The sequence below is a fragment of the Patella vulgata genome, chromosome 4 (assembly GCF_932274485.2).
Source record: "Patella vulgata chromosome 4, xgPatVulg1.2, whole genome shotgun sequence".
NCBI lineage: Eukaryota > Metazoa > Mollusca > Gastropoda > Patellidae > Patella > Patella vulgata.
Genome location: NC_065882.2, coordinates 61,556,283 through 61,575,118, shown reverse-complemented (window position 1 = coordinate 61,575,118; position 18,836 = coordinate 61,556,283). Strand labels below are relative to the sequence as shown.

At 36.2% G+C, this 18,836-nt stretch overlaps 2 protein-coding genes across 2 annotated transcripts; one reads left to right on the top strand and one right to left on the bottom strand.

Moving 5' to 3' along the window:
- The first annotated feature begins 1,601 nt into the window (after positions 1-1,601).
- Positions 1,602-8,611, top strand: LOC126818476 (uncharacterized). Its single transcript, XM_050545921.2, has 3 exons — positions 1,602-2,290; positions 5,346-5,586; positions 6,050-8,611. The coding sequence occupies exons 1-3, from the start codon at positions 1,991-1,993 to the stop codon at positions 6,439-6,441; spliced, it is 933 nt and encodes a 310-aa protein (XP_050401878.1). The 5' UTR covers positions 1,602-1,990; the 3' UTR covers positions 6,442-8,611.
- Positions 8,612-10,391: 1,780 nt separating this feature from the next.
- LOC126818570 (uncharacterized) lies at positions 10,392-17,716 on the bottom strand. Its single transcript, XM_050546031.2, has 3 exons — positions 17,183-17,716; positions 14,727-14,964; positions 10,392-11,816 (listed from the first exon to the last, which is right to left on the bottom strand). Exons 1-3 carry the CDS (start codon positions 17,483-17,485, stop codon positions 11,434-11,436), a joined length of 924 nt encoding a protein of 307 aa, XP_050401988.1. The 5' UTR covers positions 17,486-17,716; the 3' UTR covers positions 10,392-11,433.
- Between the last annotated feature and the right edge of the window lie 1,120 nt (positions 17,717-18,836).

Genomic DNA, 18,836 nt, shown 5'->3' with positions numbered 1-18,836 from the left:
ATTATGCATATTTGTATATTTTGTGAACTTTTTTTTAAAGAAATAAACCTTTAAAAGACGTACGTACCTGAACTGTTTGCAGAATTGAATTGCTACGAGACCAATTTGCAAACCAGCTTGATGCTAATATTTGCATCTGGGGTCCTGCTAATTGGAAATACATCAGCCTGAACGTCATCCGGTAGCTTTATTTGGTAGTTCATGGCCATCTTCAAACAAGCAAACGTTACGATAACACTAGCACAACCGATCAGATTCATAAAAAGATTGCCCTTAAAACATTAAAACTTGACTGAAGAGCAGCTTGGTTGCTGATAACATGTATCCTAGATTTATTAAACTAAACTAACTTCTGCATGATCAGAAAGATGGCGTGTGGTGTAAATTGGCTGACGAAGTACTGCTTAGTATGAGTGAATTTACGCGGCGGATTTTTATGTTTTAAACGTTAAAAAAAACAAAAAACAATTTCATGTTTATAACATCCTAATAAATAGTCCCTTTTATCAGATTTTCGGCCAAACGACGATGCGTGAACAGCATAGACTGCCACACATACGCCAAATCTTTATGCTTGCTATCGAGAAAGGCGGGCGTTGAACCAATTATATCACTCCTTGTTTTCATAAAAAAAATAATTTTTCGCTTACAAAAACTTTTTTGCGTTTGTTACAGTGGGGATTATTTCTGAATATATATTTAAAATTTATGGAAACCTTGCTGAAAATGGTTGACCTTCCCCTGTAAAACTAAGAATTAGGAACACTGAATAAAGATCAGTTTGGTCTTCCATAAAAATCATTTTATAATTCTTTGACACACTCTTTATAATATTAGCAGTATGCCTAAATTCTGGATTGTTGCCATTTTAGTCTCATTTCATGCTCCCCCATCAATTAAACTAACGGTAAGTTGGTCCTTTTTTCGTAGACGGTCTTCCATAAATGGGAAAACGCGCAAACCCTGATAAAGCTCAAGTTGTAGAGCTAATAATATCTGGTGCACTATATAATTGAACCCTGCACTATTGGGATTACGCGGACGGGGGGTGGGGGGTGGGGGGTGGGGGTGTACATCTCAACCCCTTCGCCAATGTTTGGCAAATGATCCAAAATATTATGCACTACTCATCCCATCCTTGCCGCCCCCCTCCCCCCGCACACACACACCCCTACCCTCTACCCTCCCATCTCCCAAGTCTACTTTAGCCGCCTACGTCGATATTGATCGAATAACAAATCAAAACGCTATTTTCTCCTGATTCCAAAAGACTTTTATTCGGTTCTTTGAAGCATATAACTATTTGCCATGAGGTAAAATTAATTATTTTGATTATATTATTATTTAGTGTTTTTATTTTGCTATATTGATTGGTATCATTGTGAATAGCCACCTTACTTTATTAACCATTTGCCAATAGCGATACGACTCTAATAATTCCAAAACACATTTTCAGATTTTGGTTAAAGCAAATAACAATGTCTCCTGGGACATATTTTAATTAAACATGGAATCCAATCTAATATTATTTACATAGTTTCTAGATCTATATATTCCAATCCATTGGAACCAATGTTTATTATGACTTCCCATGTTACACATCTTGTGAACTAGAAACTTTTGAATTTTATGTGTTGCAATAGGATTTTTATTAACACTTATCAAACTGATTCATTGGATTCAAAATTATTTTCTCATTTTATGCAATGGACGTTTTTAATTACCGAAGTTTTCCGTTACAGTTTTAACTTACAAAACGAATTATCAGCAATATTTGAAAATTTAAAAGCTGCAAATTTCTAAGAAAGATACGTTCTGGAGTTTGTGATTTTGTAAACATCTCAGGCGATTTATATCGCAGAACTGGAGAATGGTCGGTTTTGTACAGTTCATATATACACCTTTATCATTTGATGATTGTAATAAAGATTAATTTGTAATTGTAATCTATTTGTAAAGCATCAAAAATTAACATTAACTGTATAACAAAATGATTTTCTTCATTATGAATTTAATTTTGTTTTATATTCTTGAATCCAATGGTCAATTAACTACACATCACATTTTTTCCCAAATTGTCAAAAAGAACGTCAGGTTTTTTGACATCCCGACTGCCGAACAGTTTGTTAGAAGTGTTATTGATTGTGCTCGTTTGTGTCAAAAAAGTCAAGATTGTAAATCAGTGAATCTTATACGAATGGGAAAGAAGAAGATGTGTCAATTGTTCAAAACCAAACCATTAGACCCAAGAACTCTAGATCATGACATCAACTCTCAGTACTGGGAAAGGGTAAGTAAAGATAGGTCAAGTAGTTTAACAATTAAATTCGAAAACCATCGTTCAAATAAGAAAGACACTTGAAAAACAATGCGTTTTTGATTTTTCTGCCATCTACATTACGTTATTATCACCTCTACAAAGAGCAGAACGAAAGCTATATTTATACTTGTAATTTTCGTCTAGAGCAGTATGGTATAATTTATCTGATTTACATAATATAAATGAAATGAGGTTTAACGTCCTACTGTTCTGCTCCGAGCTGGGCTAAGACGGACATGGGCCATACAGTGTGCGCTATGAGGGAAATTCTGCCCGGTCAGCGGCTCTACGGCCTACTCTTATATTGAATTCCAACTTTTACTTTTACGTGCACGCCAATGTGTAACAGGACCTCCGAACGACTAGTCAGCTGTCCTTGTCATGTCAGGGCCCCCGTCCTGCATCACTAACAAGGGGGGAAAGCACGCCGGAAAATCTGGATGAACTTTCTCGGCCAATGGAGGGATCGAACAACGGACCTCCAGGCTAGCGAGCCAGCATCTTACCTACTTACCCACCGTGACCCCCACCTCACCCCTTTACATAATATACTATTCAAAAAAAGTAGGGGATATTTGATTTTGGGGGCATAATACTAAAATATGCAAATGACTTCGAAAAAAGTCACTATAGAACCTAACAGAAGAAACATTTCCAGTTACATGTGAGGCCCAAACGCACCAATAGCTACCGCATGGAATGCAGGTGATGCTTGGGATCATCATGGGGGTCCAACCCAAGATTTGCACGACTCTGACTTTGAATGTTACAGTCATTGTGGCATTGAATTCCAGGGTGGAAACATCAGTTTAATTGTTTTAGTGACCAGAAAACAAATTTTGATATGCGTCGGCTTACCCAAAATGAAAGGTTACGTGCCCTTGGCATGCTACAGATCGGCACAACACAGGCGGTTGTGGCGCGGACGATGAATGTTTCTCAGTCTGTCATAAGCAGGCTATGGTCCAGATACCGTGATACACAATCTGTACAGGACAGACCACGCCCAGGTCGACCAAGGGCGACAACTCAAGCCCAGGATCGATTTATCCGTACCTTGTCATCACAGCAAATCAGATCAGCGCTCGTCTTCAAACAGACACTGGTGTGAGAGTGAGTGGCCAGACGATTCGGAATCGACTGCATAGGGGTCACCTTCGCGCCCGACGTCCTCGCGTGATCCCTTGTTTGAGAGATCATCACATTCAGGCAAGACGTCGTTGGTGTAGGGATCGTCAACACTGGGATAATCGACGCTGGAGCAATGTGATGTTTTCAGATGAGTCAAGGTTCACTGTTGATTTTTTGGACAGACGTAGGAGGGTGTGGCGTCGTCGAAACGAGCGCTTCCAAGACGTTAACGTCATCAGACATGATCGATTTGGGGGTGGTTCTGTTATGGTGTGGGGAGGCATCACTGTTGCTGGAAGAACGGCTTTACATGTTGTTGCAGGGCGTGTTACAGGCCAGTACTACCGGGACAACATCTTGGCAGTCCATGTTGTGCCGTTCGCACGACGTCATGGCCGCCGTTTCATCTTCCAGGATGACAACGCAAGATGTCACAGGGCCAGGATCGTTACAGGTTACCTCCAACAACAGAACATCACCACATTACCTTGGCCAGCATTGAGTCCCGACCTCTCCCCCATCGAGCATGTCTGGGACATGCTTGGACAGAGGTTACGTCAACGTCAACAACGTCCTGCCAATGTCCAAGAACTTGCTGCTGCGTTGCAACAGGAATGGGACAATCTGGACCAAAATGACCTTAGACGTCTCATTAGGAGTATGCCACGTCGGATCAATGCTTGTTTGGCAAACAGAGGAGGATTTACCCGTTACTGACTTGGTTGTGATGCTGTGGTAACTTTGCTGTTTGACCCCGGGTATCATTTTACCCTTATAATGGTCAGTCTGTGCCTTACTTAGTCTAACGATCATTTGGAATAAATCGATGAATGTGAACTTCATTTCATTTTGTCATTTGTTTCTTCGTCAGTTTCATTAGGTGACTTTAATAACACTTAAAAATCAAATATCCCCTACTTTTTTTGAATAGTATATAATTTCCTTACTACGGTCAATTATATTGGGCTCTAACATACTCTTTAAAAGGACAATATTGGTGCCAGTCATTATCACATATGTGATAGAACTGGTTAAACACGTTCCAAATATTATTTTTTCAAAACTGGCTGAAGTGACGGGTGATAACAGATACATGGGCGAATTTCTGCTCACTAATAATTCCTTCGAAGACCAAAAGTTGTTGTATGAGACTGTGAAAGGATATCTGACAATTCATAAACAAAATTGACTGTCACTAGATAAGAGAACATGAAAGAAAAATAGAAAAAGTCCGTGCATTACCATGTTTTTATAAGTATAGAATGAATAAACACCCGTGAATGTACGGACTGTTTCTATTTTTCTCGTGTTCTCTTATCTAATGACATTCAATTACTTTTTTGAATTGTCAGATATACTCTTACAGTCTCATATAACAACTTTTGATCTTCGAACGAATTTTTAGTGAGTAGAAATTCGCCCATGTATCTGTTATCACGCGTCACTTCAGCCAGTTTTATAGAGGGATGACTCGTGTTTTCCTTTTGCGTTCGTCACTTCCTATTGTTAAAACATTGATTACTCATCTATCGTAGCAATGATCTCTGTGAAAAAATAATATTTGGAACGTCTTTAACCAGTTCTATAACATATGTGATAATGACTGGCACCAATATTGTCCTTTAAGTTCCCAAACAGAAAGCGAAAACCCGTGAACCCCTTTTTCAAGGCAATTTTCGAAGTGCCACAGTTTGTGGGAATTGGCAAGAAATGGCTGATAGGTATTTATGATGATAAGTTCTCTTTCGAGTAACTGATTTTCACAATGAGAAAATAATGAAACATTGGGTGAGTGACGTCCTTGTCTCTATGAACTAATCTTCAACTGGGGTGTGTTTTTGTTGCATATTGTTTATGTCTCGATAAGTATAATCATATAAAATGTTATTTTCAGACATGCCAGCCATCGTTTGCTATAACGGCAGCTACATCAGATAATATTACCTTACAAATAAAGATAGTTGCAGATTTTGGCCGAAACATATACCATCTAAACTTTAACGACGATTTTACACAAAACAACCTTCATTTCAATGATTCAGTTCTTAAAGCAACCAATGGTAAACATTTGATGATCTCCAACGCTGTTACTATGAAATCTCAACATTCTCCTTCTATCAGTCTTAAAGAAAATGGTAAGAAAACCTTCCTGAAACCCTTCTTTGTGGTTTAGTTCTTACATGTCATATCTATAACTTTTATCTATTCTTATTCTTTTTTTTTCTTCTTTTTTTGCGGGGCTGTAGGGGACGGGGTATTTTGATATGTGTTTGTATCACAACCTTTTATTGGACAAAGTTATTATTCCCGTGTCTGTGGTAAAAGGAGATAACGTACCTAAAAGTATGGGAATTTCAGACTATTCTAGCAACGACTAGATGTTGTAAAACTCGCGGTCGTTGCTTCAGGAACATGGTCATCTTTTATCATCCACGCGTCGCCATTCTTCAGTGTCAGCGAATCAGTGAGCCTATCCGACAAGGGTCTCGGCCTATAAACGACAAAACATCGGCTCAAATTATGGATGAAATGAACATAATTTTTCAAAGAGTGTGCAACTTGATCCCGGTATAATTGATATGGTAATTATTGTTTTAGGCACTGGTTGGACATTTTGTGATATTGACACAACACCTTGTACAGTTCCAGGATCCTGGCCCAAACATTTTGAAGAACTGACAGGTGGATTCTCTACTTGGGCTCTTACTAGCAACAGAGATGGCGATGGTTTCTATGTTTTCAGTAATGAGAGAGTTATAGAAATATCTACACCAATAGGCCCTGAGTGGGAAGTAGTTGAAACATATAATATTAATGAAAATGTTGCTGATAATCTGTGGAGAAATATTCCACGTGGTATAATCGCTGCTTCTTGGATTCCACAATATGGCCCTGAAAGAAAGGTGTTCTTAGCAACTCGCGACTACTACGTTGTTTTTGATATCACATCTAACGCAGTATTGCAACGGGATCATTTATGTAGTCCTTAAAGGGCGTATGACTCTATTTTTGGAACATTAACACAGACAAAAATGGGACCTAAAAGCACATATTAATGTAACATGGATGAATGTATAGAAAGTGATTTGTATTCAGTTCTTTAAAGAACATTATTGTAATTTTTTAATCAATGTATAATAATATACATGATATTAAAACATCATGTATATTATCTAGAGAATAGCTGAGTTTTTTTGGGTTTTTTTTACTTATTTTACTTGTTGATATTTTTTGATATCAAAAAAGACGAGTAGGAGATTTTATTTATCACCCAATCCCTTCTACATGCACAAATAAATAAATATAATTCTTTGCTGTAGATTTCAATTTTACTGAACATTACGACGTAGTGATACATCATTTTTTGACAGCAATTCAACCATAGCAAAGTCCTTTATATTGACCCAGTGTTTCCATCAAAGTCAATTACATAAAAATAGTTCCTTTTTAATAAGAAAGAAGTTACTATTAATAAAAAAAATGAACTGTTCTTTGAAAATAAAAAAAAAGTATGTCCTTTTTGATTGACCAATCAAATTCATGTAAAGCGATATCTACTGTAAAATGTATTATTGGGTGATAATATAGTTTAACTACTCATAAGGATAGATCTATATTTTTTGCAGAGATATTGTTCAGTCATCGAATTGCTCAATGTTTTTTTAGGGAGTTATTTCCAAACTTTATGTTAATGTTTGACTATAGTTATACGAATGAACTTATTAACATTAAAAGATATTGCAGTGGTCATCAAAACCTTGCATTCGCATTACATGTAGGAGTTAATTAGATTTTATTTAAACCTTTCGAAATAAATTGCCGCGCCCGAATTTGTGGTTATTGCGTTATCGTCATTATAGTCCTGTAATTCACTCTCTGGATTTGTTTCCATTCGTTATAAGTCTAAACGCCTTTATCGCCAATAATATCTGCAGTTATTACCTTTGTCATCTAAACCTTGTATTTAGCTTTTCTTGTTGAGATTGTGGAGAACATATTTTTCTTAATCTCAGAAATATTATATTGCTGGCAAGTTTTACGACTAAGCTGCTTTGAAAATATGTTTCATTGAATGTTAATGTTAATAACTGTCAATGGTTATTTGTGGCCCATATCTGGACCCGAATACATTCAATGTCCTTAGCTACAAGCATAAACAGAATAACAAGTGAATTGCTTACTGCTATTTAGGGGCGGTCCTGCCACTAGGGCCTCCACCTAGATCCACCACTGACAACTTACAGTGGTTCTCAACCAGTGTGCCGCGGCACACCTGTCTTCCTAAGTGTGCCGCGTCATTTTGAACGACACACTAAGAAAATGTGAAAAACCACTTGATTCCAAATTGAGTATTCACTGGTGTCTACTGATAAGTTCATAGCGGTGTTTTTCTTTATTTATTTTGAGTCATTCTATGTTTCTATGACTAGTCTGTGTTTACGGTTGTATGCCGTCTATGACTTGCCATGTTTTTATTTTGCATAATTCAAATATTTTTCATATATATATATTTAGCCAGGTGTGCCGCTAATTTTTCAGGTGTTCCAAGGTGTGCTGTTGCCAAAATAAGGTTGAGAACCACTGTTCTATAATGATAGAAGTCGTATTATCTAATGCACAATAATGAAATGTCCTCTTGTGAACTCCGTAGTTATAGACCAATTCTATTCGATTATTCTAACAATTGCAAGCAAATCTCAATTCGTGTATTTTATGATTGTATGACCAGTGTTCTCTTTATGCCTGTATATTCTGAACCTGGTGTAGAAAAAAAAATAATTATATCCTTGAATCATTTCAATTAACTCCAAACGAACCATTATATATAGCCTTAACCGATTGAAATCAATGTTTTATTATCTCTCCATTCTTGTGCTTAAATTAATAATATTAGCGTTAATTGACTGTACATTTACGTAGGTATTTCCCCTGGAGATTAATTATGTTCAACTTCAAACTTCAAACCCCATTTTTAACGGCTATTAGTATTACGTTGACAAATAAAATTAGACCAAACATGATTAGTGGGCTTACAATAAAAATAACAGAAAGGAAATCCTACCCCGTTAACCCCACAATTTGACACTATTGTTAGTATGGATGATTGCTCACAATTGATTCCCTTGTTTTTATTCATTCTATACTTAATAAACACATACTAATGCACCGATTTTTCTCGTTTTCTCTTATCTAGTGACAGTCAATTATTTTTTTTGAATTATGAAATATTCTTCCACAATCTCATATACCAACTTTTGGTCTTCGAAAGAATTATTATTGAGCAGAAATTCGCCAGTGTATCTGTTATTACTCGTCACTTCAGTCAGTTATATAGAAGGGTAACTCGTGTTTTCCTTTTACGTTCGTCAATTTTCTTTCTTGAAATCTTCATAACGCATATACCATAGCAATGATCTCTGTGTTAAAATTATGTTTCGAACGTGTTTTACCAGGTCTATCACATGTGTGATAATGACTGACAACAATATTGCCCCTTAAGACACTATTTTATAAATCTTCCTCACATCATACCACTTTTGTGTCGACAAGATTTCTACAATTCCGCTACATACTTTAGTACTCACGGCCTCCGTTTATATGTTTTAATAGCCAATTAAACTCTTACAGAAAGTACAGAAAAAATAACATACAACAATGATGCTCAGCTTGCATGGAGCAATTATTATTTTAGATTACAAAGACCTCATAGATACGATTCACATTTATGCTTTCTTTAGCAATTTATGAATAGACTCTTTTATCTCAAAATATTTCACTGTCCTTTGTTGACTGTTAAAATGCGTATAATAAATGTTATTCGCTTTAAAGATACGTTTCCGAGAACGTATTCATCGATTTCCAATAAAGAGAGAGGGAGAGAGAAGTGGTGTTTAACGTCCACTCGACACAAACTAGGTCATTTCGGGAATAATATATGGTTCAATTTTAATTCAATAATACGCTTCCGCGTATGGGCCTTTAGCAGTGGGAGGAAAACGGAGGACCCGGAGAAAACCCACGAGGTTGGACAGGCGACCCTACTCCTTGTCACGTACAACCGGGGAATCGAAACCACGCCAGTTTACTCAATGACAGACCTTGTGATACAGCGCGCACGTGCTAACCATTTGGCCATCCACCCCCCCCCCCCCCTTATTTCCAATAAAAGTAGGGCATATATATGATACTCTAACTAGAACTACAACTGATTTCCAGAAAAACAACAATGTGTGGCCACGAGTGACGTAAGGGGTGGTGCTTATGTGTTGATCAATGGCTAACGGTTATGAGAACATTAGGCGACTTAAACGTCTAGTAAACGGTGGAATTTACGTAGGCTTCAGTATTTATGGTAAATGGAAAGCGACTAACGAAAAATACAATCTTGTACTGGATTCTCCCTCTATCAAGTCACGTGATACACACGGCTGGTAGAAATAGATTCTAACTTAATGTGGAAGTTTTCTTACGATTTTTTTAAAAAAATGGTTGAGAGGGATTTCAAGGGTTTTTTTTATCAATCACACAATGTGTACGCTGACAGGCATCTTTATAACGAGTATGTTCTATCACACATCAGAACGTGTTCACTCAGTGTGTACGCTGACAGACATCTTTACAACGAGTATATTCTATCAGAACCTGTTCACTCTCATTTTTTCACCGGGCCATTCTACTTGCTAATGGCTAGGTCCCACTTGGGAAAAATGGCGATGGGGAAATAAACAAATTTTCTCCCGATGTCACTTATTAGGCATCGGGAATGGTCTGGTGAAAGTTCATTGATGATTCAGCTATGGCACAAAGCTTCTCGGAATGTCCCCCGAACAATTGCAGTGAATCATCGGGGATGGCTCCCAAGAACCTTGAAAGCTCAGTGGTACCTCGCCGATGATCACCATTAACAGAAGTGTATTTACATTATTAAAAACAAGATTGATTCAAGTTAATATGATACTATTTTATTATCATTTCTACTCATAAGGGTTTTGTTTTTGTTTTTTTGGACAAATTTCTCAAATACGAGTGCATAACAATAAATCAATACCATGTTAAATACACAGAAATATGTTTAATTGTCATGTTAATGTGTTTGCCTATACAAGATTACGGAATACTTAGAAAAAATAATACCCTTTGAACTGATTTTTAATCGTTAACTTTTTACAAATACAATACATATAACAGCATGTTAAAAACACATGAAGATATCTATACTTCTTTGTTAATGTGGTTGTGTTAAGTAATAAATACGCTATGGGAATACTTAGAGAAAATGTGCGAGCGAAGCTGGGGTCACCGCCACCACCTCATATCAAACATGGAATTCGGTCAATCGATGCGCAATTGTACAAGGAATCAGCATGGCAAGTTCATTGTCGGCCGTACTTGATTTGACAGAGACATAGGCTTTTGCGCAATTGTACAAGGAATCAGCATGGCAAGTTCATTTTCGGTCGTACTTGAATTGGCGGAGACTTCGGCTTTTTGTCGAAGAGCGTCTAAGCCCAAGCACAAGAAGAACAAGAACAATAAGAAGATGAGTAGCTCTTGGGGCCCAGTTCCTGGTCCCGAAAAATGTTCCCCTTTTTACAAATACAATATCATACAACACCATGTTAAATACACATAAATATGTCCACTTGTGATATTAATGTGTTTACCTATAGGTAATATACAAGTTTTTGGACTATTTAGCTGTTAATATTTTTTCTTTTAAACTAACAAATGTTTCAAAATAAGATACAGTTATTATAATAACACTTGCTTTTGTAAATCTTAGTTCTATTTTTCTCATTTTTGGCAGATAAAATGTTATCCAGAGAGTCCGCTTCATTTGGTAAAAACTGGCCAGATGATCTAGTGTATCATCAGTAACGGCAAATATAAATCAACATTTTCCCCCGCAAACTAATCGCCCAACAAGATCCATTAAACAGTTTTAGAGGTGAGTGACATCCAATTTTTAACAGAACTGGATTCTACACTAATTGATCCCGTTTTATTATTGTTTTAGTTACTGTATCAAAAATAGCGTAATAAGTGTTGGTTGCTAGGAACGCTTTGGTTGCAGGCGAACTAGATTTAGGGTGAATCCAAGCTGCTGCGATAACACCCTTTGGGGCATTTCTCCATAAGTTATCCGTGCTCTCGTCATCAAGATGAAATATAGAGTCTAGAGTAAGCGTGGCAGGTCTCATAAGCGAAAATTCCATAACTTTATCATACGTAAACGCATAAAATCCATCAGTACCAAGTTTAGCGATAAAGGCTTGAGCAGGATCAGGACCAAATATGGCGCTGGTGGCTTTTGGAAAACCAGTAAGAGGAGTTGCGCTGTACATAGCTAATAGATTATCCATATCTAAAATATACGAAAGAAAAATTAACCATCTTAAAGCTTTATTAATTTATTTTTCAGCAAAAGAATAATAAAACCACCAAAACAATAACAACATCAATTTGTATTCTATTTATCGAGAATATATAATGTAATAACCAGTGCTACTGACCGTATTACATTAATATAACTTATCGGTTCTTTCTATAGAACACTATATACCCTTTCTAGGATGCGGTCGCATCGATGTCATCCTTATCAGTGATTGTAGCGGCCTAGCGAAAATTCACAGCTGATCAGTGTGGTACGAGCGTCCTATGGAACAGGAACGAGCATGGTATTATGGCAGGCATCTTGTATGCGCCATTATCTACCCTGTCCATGCGCTGTTTGCGCACACCCAATTCATATGGTCCCAAATAGTGTCTTTAGACCTTTCGTATTGAGTAGCCCCCAAGAAAACCCGCTCGCATGTAAAACATTTATTCATGTATGCAAATTTTGCATATGTGTGTATAGTAAATTTATTATGCGTGTGTACTGTATACCAAGTGGTACTTTGAAATGTTATCCCAAATATGCCCTTCCGGTCATGGACTTTCATAATGAACAGCCTTTCTATCATATACAGTGGGAGATAAATCTTGGGCAAATGGCTGTCATGTATAAAGAAAAAATCGGTCTGGACCATAACCTTTCTGCACCAAGAGACTATCTAGCCTACTTCATACTTCGAAAATATATCGGTTCTCAAGGGAGCTAATTGTACACAGACAGCCTAAGATTAGTATGGTTAGGTGATAAGGCGAGATTCATCTTGGCGGAAGAATATGTACAACCATGGAAGTGATAATGTATTGTATACCAAATTTCACATGTACAGAAATATGCTTGATAGCATGTCTGTGGAAATCAAGGAAAACATAAAACCAGTTGCCGCGGAGAAGAAGGTTGGCAACACTGTTTGGTTTGATAGCATACATAAACATGGACGCATATAAAACACGTTTGTAAGTTTATTTTGTATTCGCGTGACGCTGATTGCATATTGTACTGATATTCACCGGTGTAAATATAACTGATGTAAAATTAGGACCTACTCCCAGTGCAAAGTTGCACGACATCATTTGCACCAATTTTTATATCACGCCATATGTAAATTTGCATGATATACATGTATATGAGTGTATGCGAACAGAGCATTAGACTACCACTCGAATAATTTCGTTGCTTACTTGATGACAAACTTGTGTTGTCTTTTTACGAAATGCCCTGAATTTAATTGGAAAGCTGTTTTCAGGCAATAGTGTTTATGCGTTTCCACTGATCACCGACAAGAGCGTTTATGGCGATATCACCCAAAGTTTTGCAAAATGTGACCGACATAATGTTATCGATATACATATTCTACACATCATATCCAAATTTCAAATGGTTCCTTAAAAGATTTACAAAATTATTGATAAGTGAAACTGACAAAATAAACACGCTCTTGTCGGTTCGTGTTTGTGATTAGGAGGGCCGTTTTTGTTACAATTTCAATAATCCATATTTTTGAAAAACTGTTTAATGAAATCATTTAAATTTTGGATATAAGGTGTAATAGGCATCTCTATCACAAGAAACGCGATTGTCGGCATTTCCGACTTGGGATATGATATTTTTATTTATATAATTCAAGCGCCTTTCCAATCTCTAGTTAAAGATACAAATTATTTCAGTCTTTATCCAACCTCTTGGTAAACATGGGCCAAGTTTGTCGCTTCGACCTATCATTCCGGAGGTAGAATTTGAATAAGGTGTTCAAATTCAACATTTTATAATGTACTTTTATAATGGCATATAAGGCAGATCGGTAATGCGATTAATGACTTTCTTGAACAGAAATCGACTTGCTGGGCTGAGAACCGCCATTGTTCTTATTTTTAAAAAAAAATATTGCCCATGGAAATGTAAATAATGATGTAATGTTTTAATGATTTAACATCAATGAAGCAATATTATATTTTAAATAAAGAATGATAATGTGTGCTAGCCATGTATTGAACATACATAGGGTGTGCCAATAGTTTCCGGCTCCTTAAAGATACATTATGGGAGACTAGATAACGAGTTGGCAGTTCTCGAAATAATAGTTAAAAACTAGATAATGTAAAGGCAATTTGCTGAAAATTTCAGTCAAATTGGTCCACTATGAACCGAGAAATAAGCGATCGAAGGTTTCGCATAGCCTCGGTCATCATTACTAAAGTCGGTACGACAAAAATCATAGTCTCGATTATCCACGTAATCGTTAAATCGAGAAGGAAAGTTATGCAGCAAATCGGATCATAATCCAACAATTATCGCAGGCTAGCGTTGACATCGAGAGTTGATTATGGTCTTGATACGTTAATTAATGTGTAATTAATAGTTTATATAACATTTCAGGCCTAAAGAAAGACCTACAATAGGCAGATTTAGCTCTTGCATAATGCATGTTTTTAAGTAAAAATGCGACCTAAATGAAAATCAAAATAATCCCCCTTTACATCAATGCAACTGTTCCACCGTTTCACCATCAGAAAAATATTGTTTGATACGCGACCCTTATAAAGATGCGGCCCCTGGGGGACAGATTTGAGGCGTAGGAAGAGCAGAAGCCAGAGTTTGACAGTTATATATAGAAAATTATTGCAGGTGGAAGGTTTGCACGGCAAGCACATGCTGAGATATCTTTCTGGCAATATGTGCAGATTGGCGAGACCGGAAACGTTTCAGATACCCGTCGCTGACCGACTTATTCGGTATGGTCGCCATCCTAACGTTGTTGGGTTTGCTACCACTACGAGCGATCTATTGAAAAAGCAACCTCCTATGAACAAAAAACCCAACCACTTCAAATTTTAAAAAAATAATTCGACAACACAAAAATGTTTAGCGATAAGGACTTACCTTCCATTGCAAAAGATGTCAGTTTATCCTCCAAGAGTGCGACATTTTTCAAGTTACTATAAATAGAATGAGACTTTGTTTTTGTAGTACCAGCGTCCTCAATGGAAAACAAATAATAGGAATTGTTAAATAATAACCTTTTTGCCGTTATTCCTCCTTCTACAGCTATATAGATGGCCAAAAATGTAGCGTGGAAGTCATAGTTCGCAGTAGTTAGTCCCAATAATGGCTGAGCACTCTGAAAATAAATATTCTATACTAGATGGAATATTGGAAAGCACGTGCGGGATAGTGTTTGTATTTTAAGTTGTTTAATGGTCTCGAGCTAAAGACATAGCGTAATATATTGAAACAACACTCGGCTAACGCCTCGTTAAAGGCTCAATACCACTCTTGTTGTAACTGAATAATATGTCCCAATCTTTATTCTGGTCAACAAATTGTACTATTTTACAATATTTCAATTAATTGATGATACAAATTTCATCTTAACACACCTTATTTAAAAATTTAGAAAAATTCAACATAATGGTTTGAAACGTCTAACGTAAACCTTTTTAAATGAAACTTCGATTTAAAAATATTTTCGAACCCTCTGGACAAGTAAAATAGGATGTAATGGATAATTTGCACAACAGGTAGGACACTTAAACATCTAGTACTTAGATAGAGATATTATTTATTTCCTGGAGCTTTCAAGCCAGCAAGAGTGTTATTGTCCCTTTAAGTATGAATATATATATATATATCTTAATGTCTCGCTCTCGACCATTAAACCCCACATAGCACACGTCTGCATTTGTGCTGAAAGCACGGAACTTGGCAGACCTAAACGTTTTATGTGCTGATCATTTTAATATATGGTTTTACTCCAGGAAACACCTTCATGGTGTCATTATGACGTCACAACTAACCAACATTTTAGCTGAAGTCTTTAGGAGGACCATACTGCGTGCAAATAAAATGATAGTTGATACGGAGAGAGCTAAAGTGAGTTTAATGTCCACTCGACACAGACTAGGTCATTTCGGGACTAACATATGGTTCAATTTTATTTCAATAATTCGGTTGCGCGCAGGGGTCTTTAGCAGTGGGAGAACTCCGGAGGACCCGAAGAGAAGAAGAAAAAGAAGAAGAAGAATTGTTTTATTTATGTGTCATACTTTGGTACAATAGCAATAAAAATACGATCTTAAAAAAAAAAAATATAAGTGTACAATATCCGACCGACCTACGAGACAAAATAAGCGCGCGAGAGAGAAATGGGGTTTAACGTCCACTCGACACAAACTAGGTAATTTCGGGACTAACATATGGTTTAATTTTATTTCAATAATTCGCTTGCGCGTAGGTGTCTTTAGCAGTGGGAGGAAATCGGAGGACCCGGAGAAAACCCACGAGGTTGGACAGGCGACCCTACTCCTTGTCACGTAAAACCGGGGATTCGAAACCACGCCAGTTGACTCAATGACAGGCTTAATGATACAGCACGCACGTGCTAACAATTCGGCCATCCAACCCCCCGACAAAACAAGCATAATAACTCATATACATTTGAAGATAATAAATAAATACATGTAAGTAACAAAGATAAAATTTGAAACGTACTAACAATAACATTTTATTGGACAGGCGACCAACCGGGGAATCGAAACCACGCCAGTTGACTCAATTACAGATCATACGATACAGCGCGCACGCGCTAACCGTTCTCTCCCCCCCCCCCCAACAATAATATTTTATTGGACAGGCGACCAACTGGAGAAGACAGAAAGTACGCAGACGTAATTGCAGGCGATAAACAGAAAATAGCAAATCAAGTTAATGGGTGGGGGTGGGGGATAAAAGCAGAAGAATTGAAGCTTACAATAATAATTTCTTTAAAGGCACGGTTTGATCAAATATAACATTAAGGATCATTCTGACACCCAACCTTATCAATATAATGGCAGTGTACCTTTAAGGTCTAAATGGGCGCTTTCATAAGATAAGCAAAAGTCAAAATTATAGGCTCAAAATTATGGAAGCCTATAACTACCATTCAAAATTTCTACTTTTCGCCCCTTCAAAACACAAAAGTCGAAAAGTAGAAGTTACGACAAAATGTGAGGCGACAGCACACTATACAAGCCAAAATCGACTCGAAAATAGGAAATTAAGAAATAATACACTGCGATAATAGCGCCCCTCGTTTTTTCCTTATTTCTTGTAAACACAGTAAGTTTAAGTATAAGGACATAAAGTAATAAGAGTCGACTGGCAAACTATTATTAATGAGTGTAATTTTGGAAGATAACACACATAAATCCTTAAAGGTCGAGGAGTATAAAGAATAATATCTACAAAGAATGGGGTTCTTTTATGATAATATTCATGGCATTTGTTGGTGTTATCTTTAGAATGATATACCATGAAACATATTCGTTAAAGATACATAAAATAAGTGTAGATTTTACCTTTTCTAAATACTGAGACTCGGTATCTGTTGTAAGAGTATTCAAATCCACAGGAATTCTATCCAGGATCTCACATGTCTTGGTAGATTTTAAAAAATTCACTGACTTACAGGTGTCCATATTATGGCATAGTTTAGTGCATTCTATCCTGCTTCGAGTCTTCAATACTGCCATTTGCGGAATACTAAACTTCTTGCCTTTTTCTTGGTCCAGACTTGAAAAAAATATCTCAGAAGCCGTTAATTCGTTGAAATATATTGTAAACGCCATAAATATGAAATGCCAATGTATATTTGGGTACATTTTTTCTCTTAACGTAGGTATTGTTTTCTTATTTACGAACTATTAAATAATGATATTAAATAATTTACACGGGATCGGAGAATACCAGCTGCTTTTTATCTCTGTACACCCAGAATAATAATATAATACTGGCCCCACGGGGTGAGGAATCGTAATTTATATAGCTGGGTTATTTGATCTTCTTTATTCTATTTGAAGAAAAGAAATAAAAGACCCATTATGAATATCTAGAAAATTGAGGAAGAAAACAGTATTAATGGAATAATCTTTCATCGATTACCATTTATATAAATCTAACGGAATAAAAAAAGAATTGTCTTATTTCTTTCCGTTGTTTAATAGAAAACTAAACAGATAGATTAAATGGGAGTATCCTTTATGTTAACACCTAGATCCGGTATCCTTTACAAATATAATATTTTAATATCCAATTAAACTTCACAACAAATAACGAAAAACAAGCAGTATGCAAATGTTCTAGCCAATGAATTAAGTCCAGTGTATTTCGGCATTAAGAGGCTTTTAAGCGTCTTCCTGTTTTCATCACTACGTTTAACTACGGTTAAAGTGATAAGAAAAGTAGCTTATATGAGAATCCGAAATCTACATCTCAAAATACGTTAAAATGTATTTACGAATAATTATTGAGTTGATTTTAGTTATTTATTTCAGTTTAAGAAATCGATAAACAATCTTGAATATTCATTATTTATAACATGGAAGCACTTACAAAAGTATATATTATACAAAGGATTTGTGTAAACAATGACTCGTGTGTGTTCGTTTTAAAAACATCAGAAGATATTAATTTTATCTTTTGAACAATATGAAAAACAGAAAGTTAAAAAGATATTTTTACAGTTTAAAATGTGAAAGTATAGACAATATATAGTTATATAGAAAGTTTCAGCTGGCTTTATCATTAAAAATGGAATAAGATTAATGGTTGTCCTGCCACCATTGGCATATATAGTGGGTTTGCAAGGAAATTAATTTAGTTTTAAACGGTAACCTGACAAAATAAGATTAAAACCTGCAACGTATTAACATTAAGCCGTTATTTATATAAATATAGATATAACGCCTATATATATAGACCGCTATACAAGATAAAACCGTTATTTTGTCAGCACCATATACCATGTATAGTAGAGATTGGATTTTATCTATAATACTCATAAATCACACACGAAAAACCAAAAACAAAAACTCTCTTTTATTACAACAAAAAATAAATTATCTCTAGTATAAAAGTGTGTTGAGTGATGGATACACTGTTAAATTAGCATTGTATCTTTAAATGTTACTGTGCTTAATTAAACGCAGTGGCTATTGTTACGACGAGTCGTAA

Excerpts from the sequence above, each read along its gene's own strand:
- LOC126818476 (XM_050545921.2), top strand. The coding sequence starts at position 1,991 with ATGATTTTCTTCATTATGAATTTAATTTTGTTTTATATTCTTGAATCC. Across the intron at positions 2,291-5,345 it reads ACTCTCAGTACTGGGAAAGG|ACATGCCAGCCATCGTTTGC; the intron begins GTAAGTAAAGAT and ends TGTTATTTTCAG. Across the intron at positions 5,587-6,049 it reads TATCAGTCTTAAAGAAAATG|GCACTGGTTGGACATTTTGT; the intron begins GTAAGAAAACCT and ends TTATTGTTTTAG.
- LOC126818570 (XM_050546031.2), bottom strand. The coding sequence starts at position 17,485 with ATGTACCCAAATATACATTGGCATTTCATATTTATGGCGTTTACAATA. Across the intron at positions 14,965-17,182 it reads AGTCTCAGTATTTAGAAAAG|AGTGCTCAGCCATTATTGGG; the intron begins GTAAAATCTACA and ends ATTTATTTTCAG. Across the intron at positions 11,817-14,726 it reads GACATCTTTTGCAATGGAAG|ATATGGATAATCTATTAGCT; the intron begins GTAAGTCCTTAT and ends CGTATATTTTAG.